This window comes from Gossypium hirsutum, chromosome A02 (genome assembly GCF_007990345.1).
Source record: "Gossypium hirsutum isolate 1008001.06 chromosome A02, Gossypium_hirsutum_v2.1, whole genome shotgun sequence".
NCBI lineage: Eukaryota > Viridiplantae > Streptophyta > Magnoliopsida > Malvales > Malvaceae > Gossypium > Gossypium hirsutum.
In genome coordinates this window covers 65667217-65683119 of record NC_053425.1, presented here as the reverse complement: position 1 = coordinate 65683119, position 15903 = coordinate 65667217, and the positions used below count along the sequence as shown (strand labels likewise).

Below are 15903 nucleotides of genomic sequence, written 5' to 3'. Positions count from 1 at the left end.
GCTAAATCCATAATGCACACATATTCTTCAGGAGGCTAGATCACTTTAGGAACACCCATTCGGGCTATATCCTTTTACCGTCAATTCATTTTCGAGAAATCCATCAGATATCCTTTTTATTCAACTAGGACAATTTATCAACTTTTTATCAACACAATATTTTTCATAAATTATTTCATAATGAATATCAATTTTATAACTCATACATGAATATACCTTTTTAATGTATTTAAATAGTCTACATTCGAGTTACACGAACTTACCTGGTAGTCATTTCAGATTCGAATTTCGTTTACTCCAAAACCTTTTGCTTTCCTTGGTCGACCTCCAAAATTGGTCTCTCGAGGTCTATATCAACAAAATAGATTATTAATACCTCACATTATCCATTTTCAGCCTAAAACTCACCCCCGAACAAAATGACCATTTTGCCCCTAACCTTTCACAACTTTTACAAATTATTCCCTAGGCTCGTATAATGGAATGCATGTAATTTCTTGGTTACCCAAGCCTAGCCGAATATTCTTCATACCTATAGCAGCCCATATTTTCTTTCATTTCACATTTTTCTACCAATTTTTACAACTTTTACAAAATGGTCCTTTAAGTCATTTCCATGAAAAACTACTTAGTAAAAATTGTTTTCTATCCTTTAAACTCTCATATTCCTCCATAATTCATCAAAAACAAGCTTCTCATGCATGAGTAAATTTCTAAACATGAAACCTAGCTTAAAATATGGGTAGAAATAGAAAGAGCATCTTATAAGGATCTCAAAAATACAAAGAACATTAAAAACAAGGCTAGGAGTCACTTATTTTCAAGCTTGAAAATGTTGAAACCCTAGCTATGAAGAACATACAAATTTAGGCGGCTATGGGGAAGAAGATGAGTGAATTTTGCTTTGATTTCTCCCTTTTTATTAATTTTATTACCAAATGACCAAAATACGCCTCCTTACTAAACTTTCAATTTTTTCCATGCATGCCCATTTTTGTCCAAAAACTTAGAAATTAGGCAAATTGCTATTTAATGCCTCTTAATTAATAATCCAAAGCAATTTCATACAAATTGCTTCTAGAACCCAAGCTTTGCAACTTATTCAATTTGGTCATTTATTTCAAATTAGACACCTTATACTTAAAATTTCTTCATGAAATTTTCACACATGCATATTTTCATATCCTAGGCCTCATAATAATCATAAAATAAAAATTTTAACATCGGATTTGTGGTCTCGAAACCACTGTTCTGACTAGACCCTATTTTGGGATGTTACATTTCTCCCCCTTAGGGACTTTCATCTTCAAAAGTCTTACCAGTACATAGGTTCGGATATTGACTTCTCATGGCTTCTTCAGGTTCCCATGTGGCCTCTTCCACTCCGTGTCTATGCCATAAAACTTTCACCAAGGCTATATTCTTATTCCTCAACTGTTTGACTTCTCGAGCCAAAATCTTAACTGGTTCATCACCATAAGTCATATTTGGTCTAATCTCAACTTCCGTAGGTGAAATCACATGAGAAGGGTCTGATCTATATCTACGCAACATGGACACATAGAATACATCATAAATCTTTTCCAATTCAGATGGCAATGCTAATCGGTAGGCTAATGGTCCAACTCTTTCAGTATTCTCATATGGTCAAATAAACTGCGGGCTCAATTTGCCTTTCCGGCCAAATCTCAACACCTTTTTCCATGAGACACTTTCAAGAATACTTTATCTCTGACTTGAAACTCAATCTCTTTTCTTTTCAAATCAGCATATGACTTTTGCCTATCCGATACTGCTTTCAAGCAATCACGTATCTATTTAACCTTTTTTTTTAGTTTCCTTGATTAAATCAACTCCATGAATCTGACTTTCCTTGAGTTCTGTCCAATATAGTGGAGTTCAGTACTTTCGACCATATAATGCCTCATAAGGTGCCATTTTCAAACTCGTTTGTAAACTATTGTTGTAGGCGAACTCCACCAATGGTAAGTATTTTTCTCAACTACCCTGAAACTCAAGAACGCAACACTGTAACATGTCCTCCAGAATCTAAATCGTCCGCTCAAACTGACCATCAATCTACGGGTAGAATGACGTATTAAAACTCAACTTTGTACCTAAGGTTTCTTGTAGTTTCTTCTAAAATCTCGAAATGAACTCGAGATCCTATCTGAAATGGTCGACAACGGTACCCTGTGTAATCTCACAATCTCGGATATGTACAAGTCGGCCAATCTATCAAGAGAGTAATCTGTCTGTACCGGAATAAAGTGAACCAACTTCGTTAGTCTATTAACTATAACTCAAATAGCATCTCTCTTTTTCGGGGTTAATGACAATCCAATCACGAAATCCATGGTAATCTTATCTTATTTCCATTCAGGGACTATCACAGACTGTAGTAAACCCAAAGGTACTTGGTGTTCAGCCTTAACCTGTTGACATATCAAGCATTTCAATGCAAATCTAGAGATTTCATACCATTCCACCAGTACATTGTCCTTAAATCATTGTACATCTTGGTACTTCTTGGATGAATAGACAAGCGACTATCATGTGCCTCTTGCAAAATTTTTTGAATAAGTTCATGATCTTTGAGTACACAAACCCTATCTCGAAACATCAAGCAACCATTAGAATCAATCTGAAAATCTAATTCCACGCCCGTCTCACATTATGCTCTATTGACTTGTAAGTCACTATCATTGATCTGAGCGCGTAAATTTCTTAAAGAAATGTCAGCCTGGCTCTTAACTCTGCCAAAATCGAACCATCATTCATGTGTTCATAGCCCTTAATGTAAACAAGGACTTCCTACTTAAGGCATCGGTGACCATGTTCACCTTTCCCGAGTGATAATCAATTATCAGCTCATAATATTTAATCAAATCTAACCATCTCCACTGTCTCAAATTCAATTTCGTTTGAGTCATCAAGTACTTCAAACTCTTGTGATCGATGAATAAATGGAAAGTTTCACCATACAAATGGTGTCTTCAAATCTTCAAGGCAAAGACAATGGCAACTAGCTCCAAGTCATGTGTTGGATAATTTTTCTCCTGCGACTTTAGTTGCCTCGAAGCATAGGCTATCACTTTGTCCTCTTGCATAAACACGTAACCCAATCCATTCAAGGATGCATCGCTGTAGACCACAAATTCTTTTCCAGGTTCAGGTTGCACTAAAACTGGAGCTTCTGTCAGCAATGTCTTTAATTTCCCGAAACTCTGCTAACATTTTTCTAACCACTCAAACTTAACATCTTTTTGCAGCAACCTTGTCAAGGGAGTTCCAATCATATAAAATCCTTTTACAAAGTGTCGATAGTAACCGGCTAAGCCTAAAAAGCTTCTAACCTCAGTTACATTCTTTGGCGGCTTCCAGTCGATAATAGCAGAAATCTTATTTGGATAAACTCGGATGCCATCACCCGACACAATTTGACGTAGGAATCCGGCCTCTCGAAGCCAAAATTTGCTTTTGCTAAACTTAACATATAGTTGATTGTCTCGTAAAGTCTATAAAACATTCCTCAAATGTTCGACATGCTCGAACTCATTTCGGGAATAAATCAAAATGTCTTCTATGAGTACCAAAATAAACTTGTCCAAGTATAGTCGGAAAACACGATTCATTAAATCCATAAACACAGCTAGGGTGTCTGTAAGACCAAAAGGCATGACAAGGAATGCATAGTGACCATACCTCGTCCTGGAGGCAGTCTTAGGCACGTCCGACTCTTTAACTCATAACTGGTAGTAGTCGAATCTCAGATCTATCTTTGAAAACATGGTGGCTCCCCTCAATTGATCAAACAAGTCATCAATCCTTGGCAAGGGATACTTGTTCTTAATAGTCACTTTGTTGAGTTATCGGTAGTCTATACATAACCTCATCGAACCATCTTTCTTTTTCACGAATAATACGGGAGCACCCCAAGGTTGAAGAGCTCGGTCTTGCGAAACCTTTGTCAGTTAATTCTTGCAACTGTGATTTTAACTCCTTCAACTCAGTTAGGGCCATTCTATATGGAGCAATAGAGATAGACATCATTCCCGGTACTAGCTCAATACCAAACTTCACCTCTCTAGCAGGAGGTAATCCGGGTAGCTCTTATGGGAACACGTTTAGATATTCACAGACTATCGGTACCGACTCAATCTTCAACTCAGATTCTTTAGTATTCAATACCAAAGCAAGGTAAGCTTCGTGCCCATTTCTCATATACCTTTGAGCCAATATTGAGGTAATCACAACCGGCGGTGCATTCAACTCATTTGAATCAACCCGGAGAATTTCACCATCTAAGCATTTCAATTTTATGTACTTACTACCGCAATTTACAATCACATCATGGACGGTCAACTAATCCATGCCAAGTATTGCGTCAAACTCATCAAATGGAAAAAGTATAAGGTTAGCCGAAAAATAATGTCCTTGAATCATCAAAGGACAATTCTTACAAACCTTATCTACTAATACAGACTTGTTTAGAAGGTTCGATACCTTGATCACAAATTTTGTTATTCCACAAACATATTCATGCAAGACATCAATTTCATGTAAATGTATGAATGGCTTGATCTCGGGTCAATCAAGGAAATAACATGAGTATTATGGAGAGAAAATGTACCCATAATGACATCGGGAGCTGAAGCCTCCTCTCCAGCGCGTATCACGTAAGTTCTCACCGGGACTCGAGCCTCAAATTTTGCAGTAGAATCCTTTACAATAATTCGACTGTCGCTAGCACTTCCAAGATGTCGTGAAGGTCTACATCGGGAAATAGGGGCATTAGGCTTCGGGGCTAATTCCACCTATTTATTGGCTCGCTTTGGGCAATCTCTAAGGAAGTGGTCAAGAGAACCACATCTGTTGCATGCTCTGTTCTTCATTCGACATTCTCTGAAATAAAATTTGTTGCAACTTTTACATCTCGGCTTTTGATCATCTACACTTCCCACACTAGTTACCATAGGGGAAGATGACTTTGAGTTGTGACGCTTAGAGCTTCTTGCTCTACCCGAATATCCCACCGATGTAGTGGAGCGTTCTTATTGACTTCTCAATTTCTTTATTGGGAAAGAGTCTGTTCTGCCGCTAGATCTCTTACTCGAAACTCTAACTTTTCTCTTTGCTTGCTTTCTTTCGTTATTTAGCTCTTCGATCTTCTTGGCTCGATCGGTTAATGTAGCCAATTCCCTTATCTCAAGGTCTCAATTAACAGTTTAATTTCCTCATTCAAACCTTCTTCGAAGCACTTACACATTTTTACCTCTATCTTGACCCACTTCTTTGCATACTGACTTAGTCTTACGAATTCTCTTTCGTATTCTCACACGGGTCTATTTCCTTGTTTGAGTTCCAGGAACTCCTTTCGCTTTTGATCTAAGAACCTTTGACTAATATACTTCTTTTTAAATTCCACTTAGAAGAATTCCCATGTGATACTCGCTCTCGGTGTCACCGAAGATATGGTCTTCCACTAGTGGTATACAGTGTCTTTCAATAGCGACACTGCGCATTTCAAGTTTTCCTCAGGAGTACACGGTAGTTCGTTGAGAACTCGCATGGTATTCTCAAGCCAAAATTCAACACGTTCTGAATCGTCGTCAATCGTGGCCCTAAACTCTTCGGCCTCATATTTTTTAAGTTTATCCATTGGGGCCTTACCAATTCTCACGGGTGCCATACCTTGTGGCACTTCTTCTTCAAATCGAGCAAGGGGGGAGGTCGTGGTATATTGGGGCTGTTTCTCAAGTAATCACCAAACCACTCATCCATCATATCGAAAAATGCAGCTCTCGCCTCTTCCCTGCCCTCAAACATAGGCCTTCTACTACTATTAGAAATAGCTCGCTGTACGGAAGCTGGAGCATGGCTTTCGGCTCCCTCGGGCTCATCTTGGGCTTGATTGGAATACATTTACTATATTCAAATACAATTAAAAGGGTTAGGAGATGTCACACTATCATAACTTATATAATGTCATGTATAGATAGCCTCGATACATGCTACGTTAGTCTAAAAATTGACTAAACTGTAGCTCTGATACCACTAAATGTAACACCCTTTACCCGTACCCGAGACCGGGACAAAGTACTAGGTATTACTGTACACAAACATGGACATTCCGGGAAAAATGGATTACAGAATTTCATTCCAATTTAAAACCAATCGAACAAAATCATATTGTCCCTATTATAGACCTACGAGGTCCAAAACATGCGTTAAAAATGATCCGGGACTGAACCGAGAACTTAAGAAAATTTTAGAATTTTTTTATGTTTAAGCCTCACACGCCCGTGTGGAGGCAATGCACACGCCCGTGTCATTTACCCGTGTGGAATTATTTTTCATTTCGAACCTACAGGATTTTTCACACTGTCGAGCGCATGCCCGTGTCCCTCACACGGTCACAACACGCCCGTGTCACAGCCCATGCGCAAAAACCTGGACATTCTGTTTATGACGTCATCATCCATTTAAGGGCACACGGCCAAGGCACACGCCCGTGTGCTAGGCCATGTCCTCCACACGGTTGAGACACACGGTCGTGTCTCTACCCGTGTGTTTACTACCATACATACTGACCTAAACTTCTAGGCCTAAAATTCGGGGCGTTACAATTATTATTAGGTAAGATGGGTTAAACAACAATGATTATTGGTGTACTTTACCCTTATTATTATTGGGTAATAAAAAGTTCGGGCTATCAAATCACTACGATTTCAAAACAATTAGAAAACAGTGGATCCCATTTTAGAGAAGCTCAAATCCATTTTTGTCAAATTTTATATATTTTAGATGTTTTCTTCCCTTTTGTTTTGTTTGGATATGAGAAGAAAAACCCAGAAATAACTTCAAACGCTGCTATTTTGATAAGTAAGAGAAGATGAAGATGAGAGAAAGAGAGAAGCTTACAGGTAGTGGTATGAGATGAGGTATGGAGCAATTTAATTGAAAAATTAAGAACGCGATTTTTTTTATGCATTTAACCGAGATTTTTGGTTGGGAAGAACATGACCCATGGTTTTGGGAGACAAAATCAAAGGGCTTGAAGGGTGGGCGGGTTAGCAGAGGGAAAGAGACAGTAAGAAAGAGAGAGAATTAGGGTAGAGGGAGGGATGGTGGGAAAAAGGGAGAGCGATGGAAGACTAGTGGTAGGAGTAGAGAGACAAGTAGAGAGGGGGAGAGAATGATGGAAAATGGCAACTCCGTTATGTCTGTTACTTTTCGAAAGTTTAGTGATAAAGTTAAAAGTTGAATGATTATTTTATCATTAAAATTAAAGTTACATGACTATTGGTATATTTCACTCAGAACTTTATTTACTATATATTTCTTCTATAATTAAAAATATATTATTTGTTTTAAGGATTACATCGAGTTTTTATGCAAAAGCAAGAAAAGAATAAATCTCTCTTTTTAAGTTTCAACTTTTAAGTAATGAGACAAACTAGAAATGTAATTAGAAATTAAATAATAAAATAATATTTTAATATAATATTAATAAATTTATTTGTAACTAAAGTGAGAGTTATAAATTGCTTTAATTACTTGACAAAGCTAGCAAATTGTGCCAAAAAGTACTTTTTTTTATTTTAATATTTATTAGTGATAATTAAATCGAAAATTGATTATTTTATGGGATGCAATTATAAAAACATTTATGAAAGGAAAACAAACAATTTCCATAATTATCTGATGTAACACGTCACTCATGTCTTCTGGATTTTACGCGAAAACCTTCTTATCGATCCTTATTTCTCTCCATTGATGCTTTCATTCTGAACTCTTATCTATACTTTACAGCCATCCATTCACCCTGAAATCCTGCATTTTTATTTCTTAAAGTAAACGATCAAAACAACCCTCCCACTGGAACCCCCATCTTCATTCCCATTGATTTTTTCCTCTTTCTGTTTCTCACTCTTTATTCAGCACTCATATCCCGAATATTGTCTTCTGTTATTAATCATGTGATTGATCCTACCTTTCCCTTCTCTCTTATTTTAGTTGTTATTTTATTACTTACCTTGTAAATGTATTCGTATGTGGTATAATCCATAAAACTATGTTGTTTACTTGTTCCTTCACTCTCTTTTTAATCTATATATCTATATTTGCAGTTATGGCTGACGAGGTTAAGGAGAGGCATAATGAAGAGTTCGTCCTGGAAAGTGATGTTGACGATAATGAGGATGACCTTGAAGAGAGCAAGGCAGGGGACGGCAGCAGCAGCAGCAGCAACTATAATAGTGATGATGACGGTGAGGGAGGCCGGGGAGGTCCTTCCACCACTTTCACTTCACAGCAATGGCCTCAGAGCTTCAAGTAATGCCTTTCTTCTCTTAGTCATGCTGTGTAATTTTTACCATGTATTTGGCCAGAACTTATCTAATGGTTATCCTAGAAAATAGGAAGGTGATGAGACCATCTTTCTATCCTCCTACCAAGAAAATCCTATATCTTGGCACTTCACTTCATGCATATAAAAGTTAGAACTTTCATATACGTAAAGAATTGGTAACTATATAGCTTTTTGTCTAATCCTTCAACAGCTTTGCCTCGGTTAGTTGATGTACCACCTGCACTTTTTAATTTTTTGTTTTTTCTGGCTACTTCCTTTGTGGTTTTTACAGAGAGACAATGGATCCTTATACAATCACAGCATCACCAAGCTTTGGACTTATTGGGGGAATTTCAAATTTTAGACATTTTAGTTTTAGCAGTCAGAAAAGTAATTTGGACCTGGATGGAAAGCTTCCTCTTCTGCCTGAAAATCGAAAGAGTTATTCTAAGGAATTTTTAGATAGCATCTCAGGAGCACAGTCAACTTGGTCACAGAAGCATTCATTTTCTAAGCAACTTACTGGAGAATTTCCCATAGCTTACGGATGTAGCGTGACCCAAACAGTCTTTAATGGTAAGCTATGTTGTTATCATGCTCTGTTTCCCTTATTTTTGATATGTTTGAGTGCTTTTAGCTTCTTTATGTCTATGCTTGAAAATAGTTGAGAACCTCTTGTCAAATGATCTAGATGGAAATTTGCACGGTTTTGTCTAGTTACCTGTGCCAAATCATCGTACTTGCATCCTGGAAAAGCAATCTGACAATTCTTATAGTTTTTGTTGTTGGAATTTGAGAAATTGACAATTATTATCTGGATATACCCTATGGTTTCAAAAGTTTTAACTTCATGATTTTTATTTTGTGATAGCAATAAATGTAATGGTTGGAGTTGGGCTTCTATCAACACCTCATACAATAGCACAAGGAGGCTGGGCAAGCTTGTTGGTCCTAATCTTTTTTGCAGTTGTATGTTGTTATACGGCCATACTCATGAAATACTGCTTTGAAAGCAGAGAAGGAATTATATCTTACCCTGATATGGGTGAAGCTGCCTTTGGACGATTTGGACGCCTTTTTGTATCTGTGAGTTATTCTTAGCTTCTTGCTTTTAAGTATAATGAATATTTTGTTATGCAAGGATGGCTTTAGTGACAATAGTTACATGCTGGTACCTAACTGTTTGTATCTGATACACATTGTTTATCCTCACAGTCTGATTTGTAGTGGCAGTTTCAATGTTTTGTCTTGCCTCTCTTCATTTCTAGAATATAAGTACTAAATTTTATTTCAATGGTTATGTATTATAATTTTTAAGTTGATTGGAAAATGAAAATTCAATTGCTAATATAGATTATTTATATTTTGGTTTGGTTATGGCAAAATTCTCTAATACTGTATTTGTTGGGTTAATGCAGATTGTTCTCTATACAGAATTATATGTAAGCTTGTGCCTCTCATTTACTTGTTGAATTGTATGCTGCAACTTCTCTATCTAATTGAAAAAAGTTTCATTTTTCCTGTACAGTCATATTGTGTGGAATTTATTATCATGGAAGGTGATAATCTTACAAGGCTATTTCCTGGAGTTTCTTTGGACTGGCCTTTTTTAAATCTGGATTCAATGCATCTCTTTGCAATTGTAACTGCCTTGGTTGTTCTACCCACTGTCTGGTTAAAAGATATCCGTCTGATTTCATATCTTTCAGGTGCAGCAAAGTCGTTTCAAAGATGCTTGATGTAGTCAAGCATTTAAAATATTGAAAATACATTATGATCTTACACCAGATTTCCCATTACTTATTTTGCAGCTGGTGGGGTTGTTGCAACATTGGTGATAGTTCTGTGTCTGCTATACCTTGGTGCAGCAGGTGGTGTTGGCTTCCATCATACTGGCAAAGCTGTTAATTGGAGTGGCATTCCCGTTGTAATTGGTGTATATGGATTTTGTCATTCGGGACACTCTGTGTTTCCTAATATCTATCAATCAATGGCTGATAAATCACAATTTAAGAAAGCAATGCAAATATGGTAAGGAAATTTGTTGTGGCTTGGGAGGATGATTCATGTGCTCCTTTTATTCTGATTTCTGTTTCATGTTTTTCTGCAGTTTTTTTCTGTGTATAGTATTGTATGGGGGTGTTGCAGTCATGGGTTACCTCGAGTTTGGTCAAAGCACATTGTCTCAAATAACTTTGAATATGCCACCACACGTTTTTGTTTCTAAAATTGCATTGTGGACGACAGTAAGTATGAGGCTCTTCATTTCAAAGGTCTTTTCAGAGAGAGAGAGAGAGGTTTGTTGTTGTTTCTAAGTTGCCTTTATTGTTGTGTCGCAGGTTATCAATCCACTCACAAAATATCCTTTTGGTTGTATATATTAGAATTTGGAAAATTGAATGAATGTTTCATATGTTCTGAATTTCTTTTCAATATACCAATTTTTTTCCTTGACATTAAACAAATATGCATTGTTGTTGATCCCCTTGGCGAGGAGTATAGAGGAACTGCTACCAGATCATGTTGTAGATAGTTTATGGTGTTTCTTTCTTCTTAGAGCGCTACTTGTCTTTTCTACGGTTGGTGTTGCATTTGTCATGCCTTTCTTTGGTAAGGTTTGGTATTTGCTTTCTCTCAATACTCTAGATTTAGTTAAGTTTCATACTTCATGATGCAGTTTATCATAGAAGCTAAGAAATAATCTTAGGCAAACTTGAACTCTTTTATATTCTAGGAACAGTGTTTGTATTCCATATCTTTATTTTTTCTTTATTGTTCGCCAAAAGTATTTAATACGAAGCTTAAATATGTGAATAACTTTTTACTTAATACAGTGCATGTAATCATTAGTGTTTTGTTCTTTTAAATCTGTGCTAAGTTATGTTTGTAAGATAGCAACCTACTAAATCAGAATGCGCATTACCAAAAGTGAAATTCAAGGATATCTACCTCATTGCCACTGTCTCTGTTCTCTTGGTCTATAATCAATATTTCCATCTACTTTTGTTTGGCTCAATTTGCTCATTCAACTTTTATATTGGTACAATTCAATCAAAAATTAAGGGGAAGAAATACTTGAAGGATTATTCCCTTTCAAACCTAAAACGAACAAATTTTCTAATTTGAAAAAAATGGAGTGAAAGAAAATTGTTGGTGGCAATTGTGGAACTATTTTCTTTATTCCTTCCTTTTACCTCTTCTATTTTTTCCTTGGTTACGAGCAAGCACTATTGGCTTGAGTAAGGAGTTGAACTGGCCAAGGTCTAAGGTAGGCAAGCCAGCAATTGTCCGGACAGTTGATCAGATTTGGCCTATCTGGACTGTACTGTGTTTTGCTGGACTAGTCCTTCCTACGTGGATCCGTACTGAGTTTAGTAGCTCCAATCTGGTCCTGTGGTCAACTCTTCTAGCTGGCTTAATGATCTGGTATGGGCATGATACCAGCTTGATCATTTGTGGATTAAAAGGGGAATCATCTGCAAAGATCTTTTAATAGGCTAGGAACAGTAGTCAGTGGCATGAACTTGTACAATAGGACAAACCTGCAAGGACCTTTCACTAGGCTAGGGACACTCGCAGAAGCAAGCTGTATCCTTGTTTCAAAACTATTGAATTATTCTTATGCAGTTAAACATTTTAGCATGCTTAACTAGTTACTTCTGTCAGCTCTTCTGTTGTAATACAAAGAATAACTATCTATTGAAAGCTTCTTGTCAAGTACCGCCTCTACGAGCAATCTAATGAGTGGGACTCGATTAAGCTGGTAGGGTTAAAGAAATAAATTCCACATTGGTATGATGCTAAAAGTTAAGCACCAAATTAACTTTCAAAATACATTTTAGTAATAACATTGTCACAATTTTTGCCAACAATTTTGGGAGTATGATTGTACAATGATTTGTAACTGATATTTCTATGTGATTTTTGGTAGCTTCAGCTAAGTTCTTAATAATTTATTATTTTCATCCATTTCATTAAATTTATTATAAGAATTCTATGATTTATATGCGACATTGATCTCAGGTCTTCTGATGGCTTTAATTGGTTCTGTTCTAAGCTTCATGGTGGTAAGTACTGTGTTCTGTTTATTCAAATATTAGAATGGAAAAACCATTTATAGAAGCTTCATTGAAGGTAGTGAAAAAGAAAAAGAATTTATCTTTTGTAAGGACAACCAAATTTTCTATATTTTCAGGCTATAATAATGCCAGCACTGTGTTTCATAAAGATTGTCGGGAGAAAAGCTTCAAGGACAGATGTAAGCAGAATCAACTTGTTACGTGCATTTATGCTTGTTTTCTTTTCTTTTTTCAAAAATAGAACACTTGTTCCTTGCATTTAATTTGTCTTCTAAAGATATTCTAATGCAAACTGGAATAGGAAAAGTAGAATATTTGAGAACAAAAGTAATAAATTGATGTATCCATTGAACCAACATTGAGATTATAATTGAATAATAATAAGTTAACATTGGTCGCTTGCATCAATTATCTTCTAAATATGGAATGCGTACTACATCACCTTTCATGTTGCTTGTTGCATTGAAGCGGACCTAAATTTCAATTTGAGCATGGTTGATGCTAGTAATATTGGCAGCGGAACACGAATATTATGACCTCATGTACATACATATACACATAAAAATGAAATTCACTTACGCATACATGTACAGATGTACACCTAAATGTGCATGTATCTCTTATCACGTCAGCTGATAGCTGATCGGCTGAAGTAGATTTTAGGTTTGAGATTTTATATCAACTGATACTTTCTGGAATAAGGTGAGCTGTTGGTTCCGTTAGTTCCAAGTTGTAACAGTTCAGTGAATGTAATGTTAATGCTGAGATCATGAGGAGATTGTATTCAGAAGAATTTGGTGCTTTATAAGTTACAACTTCTAAAATTTGATACTAAAGCATATAGTGTTCTTTTATGTTGTTGGTCTCTTATATGAGAAAGCCCTTGTTGAGAAATTACATTGTGTTTAGGATAAACTCAAGCTGTACCATGCTTAGTGATCTTCTTGGGTTGCTTAATCTTCATTTTGATTAACTTTATATGCACATATACCTATATACTTGCTTACTTTAATTTAATTAAGCAAAGCTTTTTAACATATGAACAGATTGTTTTGAGTTCAACAGTAGCTGTAATCGCCATCATCTGTGCTAGTTTGGGGACATATTCTGCATTGCAAGGGATTGCGAGCAATTACTAATACCGAGAGAATAGCTTCCTGCTAGTTTCCGATATGTAGATTGTCATCATGGGGTTGCTCATTCTTCCTGCATCTACGACTTTCTGCTGGGAAAATGGATCTTTCAGTAGCTAGCTGCCTGGATAAATTTGGTTCCAGATACATTATCATAAGGCATTACAGAATATTAGGATTAAGACATGCTCATGCTCATGTTACAGTGTTGATTGCTTTAATGTTCCCCTCTTATTCTGTCATATTTTATTTTAGTTTTAGGTCTTAGAGTTCCTGAATGGTCCAGAAAAACACAAAAAGAGAAAAAGGGCCTTGGTGTCCCTGGGGTTGAACTTGATCCAACTGTTGACTTTCATATTCTCTCCCTTTTTTATGCCAAAGCAAGCTTTTGGATCTGATCATTATATAAAAACCTCATCTTTCAGTTTTATCAGCCAATAAGACAACGATGTCAATTTTATTTTAGTTCGGGTTTTTGCATTTTGTTTTAGCAAAAACTATGAAGTATTTTAACATAACAGTAAATTCAATCTTTTGACGTTTTATATTTTTTTTCACTCCAGTTTTAACGTTTTCTTAATCGTTTTAGCAGTTAACTTTTAAAATCTAATTATTTTCGTGAAAGTAATTAAGGGTTTGTTTGTTTACATGTAAAATATTTTATAAAAAATATTTTTTTTTATATTTTTGTGTTTGTTTCGTAAAAAATAGTTTGGTCAACAGAAAATGATTTACAGATAACGGAAAATAACTTATAAGTTTGTGTCAAATAAGTCATTTTTCTTGTAAAATGATTAATTTTTTCAAAAGCCTAAATTATTTTTTTTGAAAAGATTTCCTTTATAGATAATTTTATTTTTATATAAAAATTAATTTAAATCAAGCTTAATGTTATTATATTATAATAAATTTTACTTTTATTTTTCAAAATATTTAAAATTATTAATATATTAATATAAAATATTATATTTTTTAATATTTTTAAAATACATGTTTAATTATTTATTTTTAGACATATAATAAATTAATAATATAATTTATTATTTTAGTAAATTATTTAATATTTTAATTTTATTTTAATAATAAAATTTTAAAACAATAATTTTAAACAAGATTCTTCACATATTATTGAAAATAAATATTATTTAAAATATTCAATATTAATATATTAATAATAAATATTTATTACAATTATAAATATATTAATAATAAATGTTTTGTAGTATAAATATTAAAATATATTATAAGTCTATATACTCTTCACAAATTTGTAATTTAATCTCTGTACTGTTGTTTTTAAGAATTTAGTCCCTTTACTTTTCAGATTTAAAAATCAAGTTCAATTGTTGACATTGTTAATTTTTTGTCAATTTTGTTGATGTCATATTTTTAAATAAAAAATACTCACTTGGTAGTCATATAACTAAAAAAATGATGTAATGAATCTAAATTTAACAAAATATTTTTAATATATACAAAAATAACCTAAAATATAAATTTATAGATATAAAATAAACTTAATTAAACAATAAGAAAATAAGAAAATCTCAAATGTATGTTTATTTAATTGAAAATAGCTTTTATAAAATATTTTTAAGAAATCTGTCAAACAACAAAAAAAATTTTACACAGATCCATCCGAACATCATAAAATATTAATTTTTCCAAGAAAATAAGTCATTTTCCAAAAATAATTTTCCTAAAACTATTTTCAATGAAATAAATAAATCCTCAATATTTCAAATTGTAACAGTATTATGTGGTAGTTCACATATCATAAAACATTATAAAAACTAACAAATTCAAAATAAAGTTATAAAAAGATTTATAAAAAATTATTCATGTTAATAATGATGTAGTAGATCATTAGATTGTTATGTGAGTTGTGTTAAATGTTATTAAGTTAATGTTTAGAAAGCCGCTTTATAATTAGATATGAGTGTAATTTATTGTAATTACACAGGGGTGTGGTATATTTGGTTAATAATTGTAATTAGTGGGTCTTACTTAATTGGGTGTAAATCAATTATACTTTTCAATTCTTTGAGTATTGAAATAATTACATGGATAATTACTCTTAAATTCAATTAGCCAATGACTTTTTGAACACTCATACATGATTTAACTTTAAATGAGTATCTTTTATACAAGTTATGAAAATTATATTATAAGTATAAACATGTATGAATGCTTGGGATGATTATGAGTGCTATGATCATTAAGCTTAGGGTTTACTTCCTCTCCCAAACAACTGATCTGCTAAGAAAACCCTACATAGCAATTAATTAATCACACCTCCACCCACTTATCCCCCATAATAGGATTAGTTCCTCATGGA

The 15903-nt window shown here is 34.4% G+C and overlaps 1 protein-coding gene across 1 annotated transcript; it reads left to right on the top strand.

Annotated features, from left to right (window-relative positions):
- The first annotated feature begins 7717 nt into the window (after positions 1-7717).
- LOC107951954 (amino acid transporter AVT1A) lies at positions 7718-13960 on the top strand. The gene is made up of 13 exons (XM_016887143.2): positions 7718-7982; positions 8133-8337; positions 8646-8929; positions 9225-9439; positions 9772-9795; positions 9882-10062; positions 10165-10384; positions 10464-10599; positions 10693-10712; positions 10818-10963; positions 12377-12420; positions 12549-12611; positions 13479-13960. Exons 2-13 carry the CDS (start codon positions 8135-8137, stop codon positions 13569-13571), a joined length of 1629 nt encoding a protein of 542 aa, XP_016742632.1. The 5' UTR covers positions 7718-7982; positions 8133-8134; the 3' UTR covers positions 13572-13960.
- The last annotated feature ends 1943 nt before the right edge of the window (positions 13961-15903 follow it).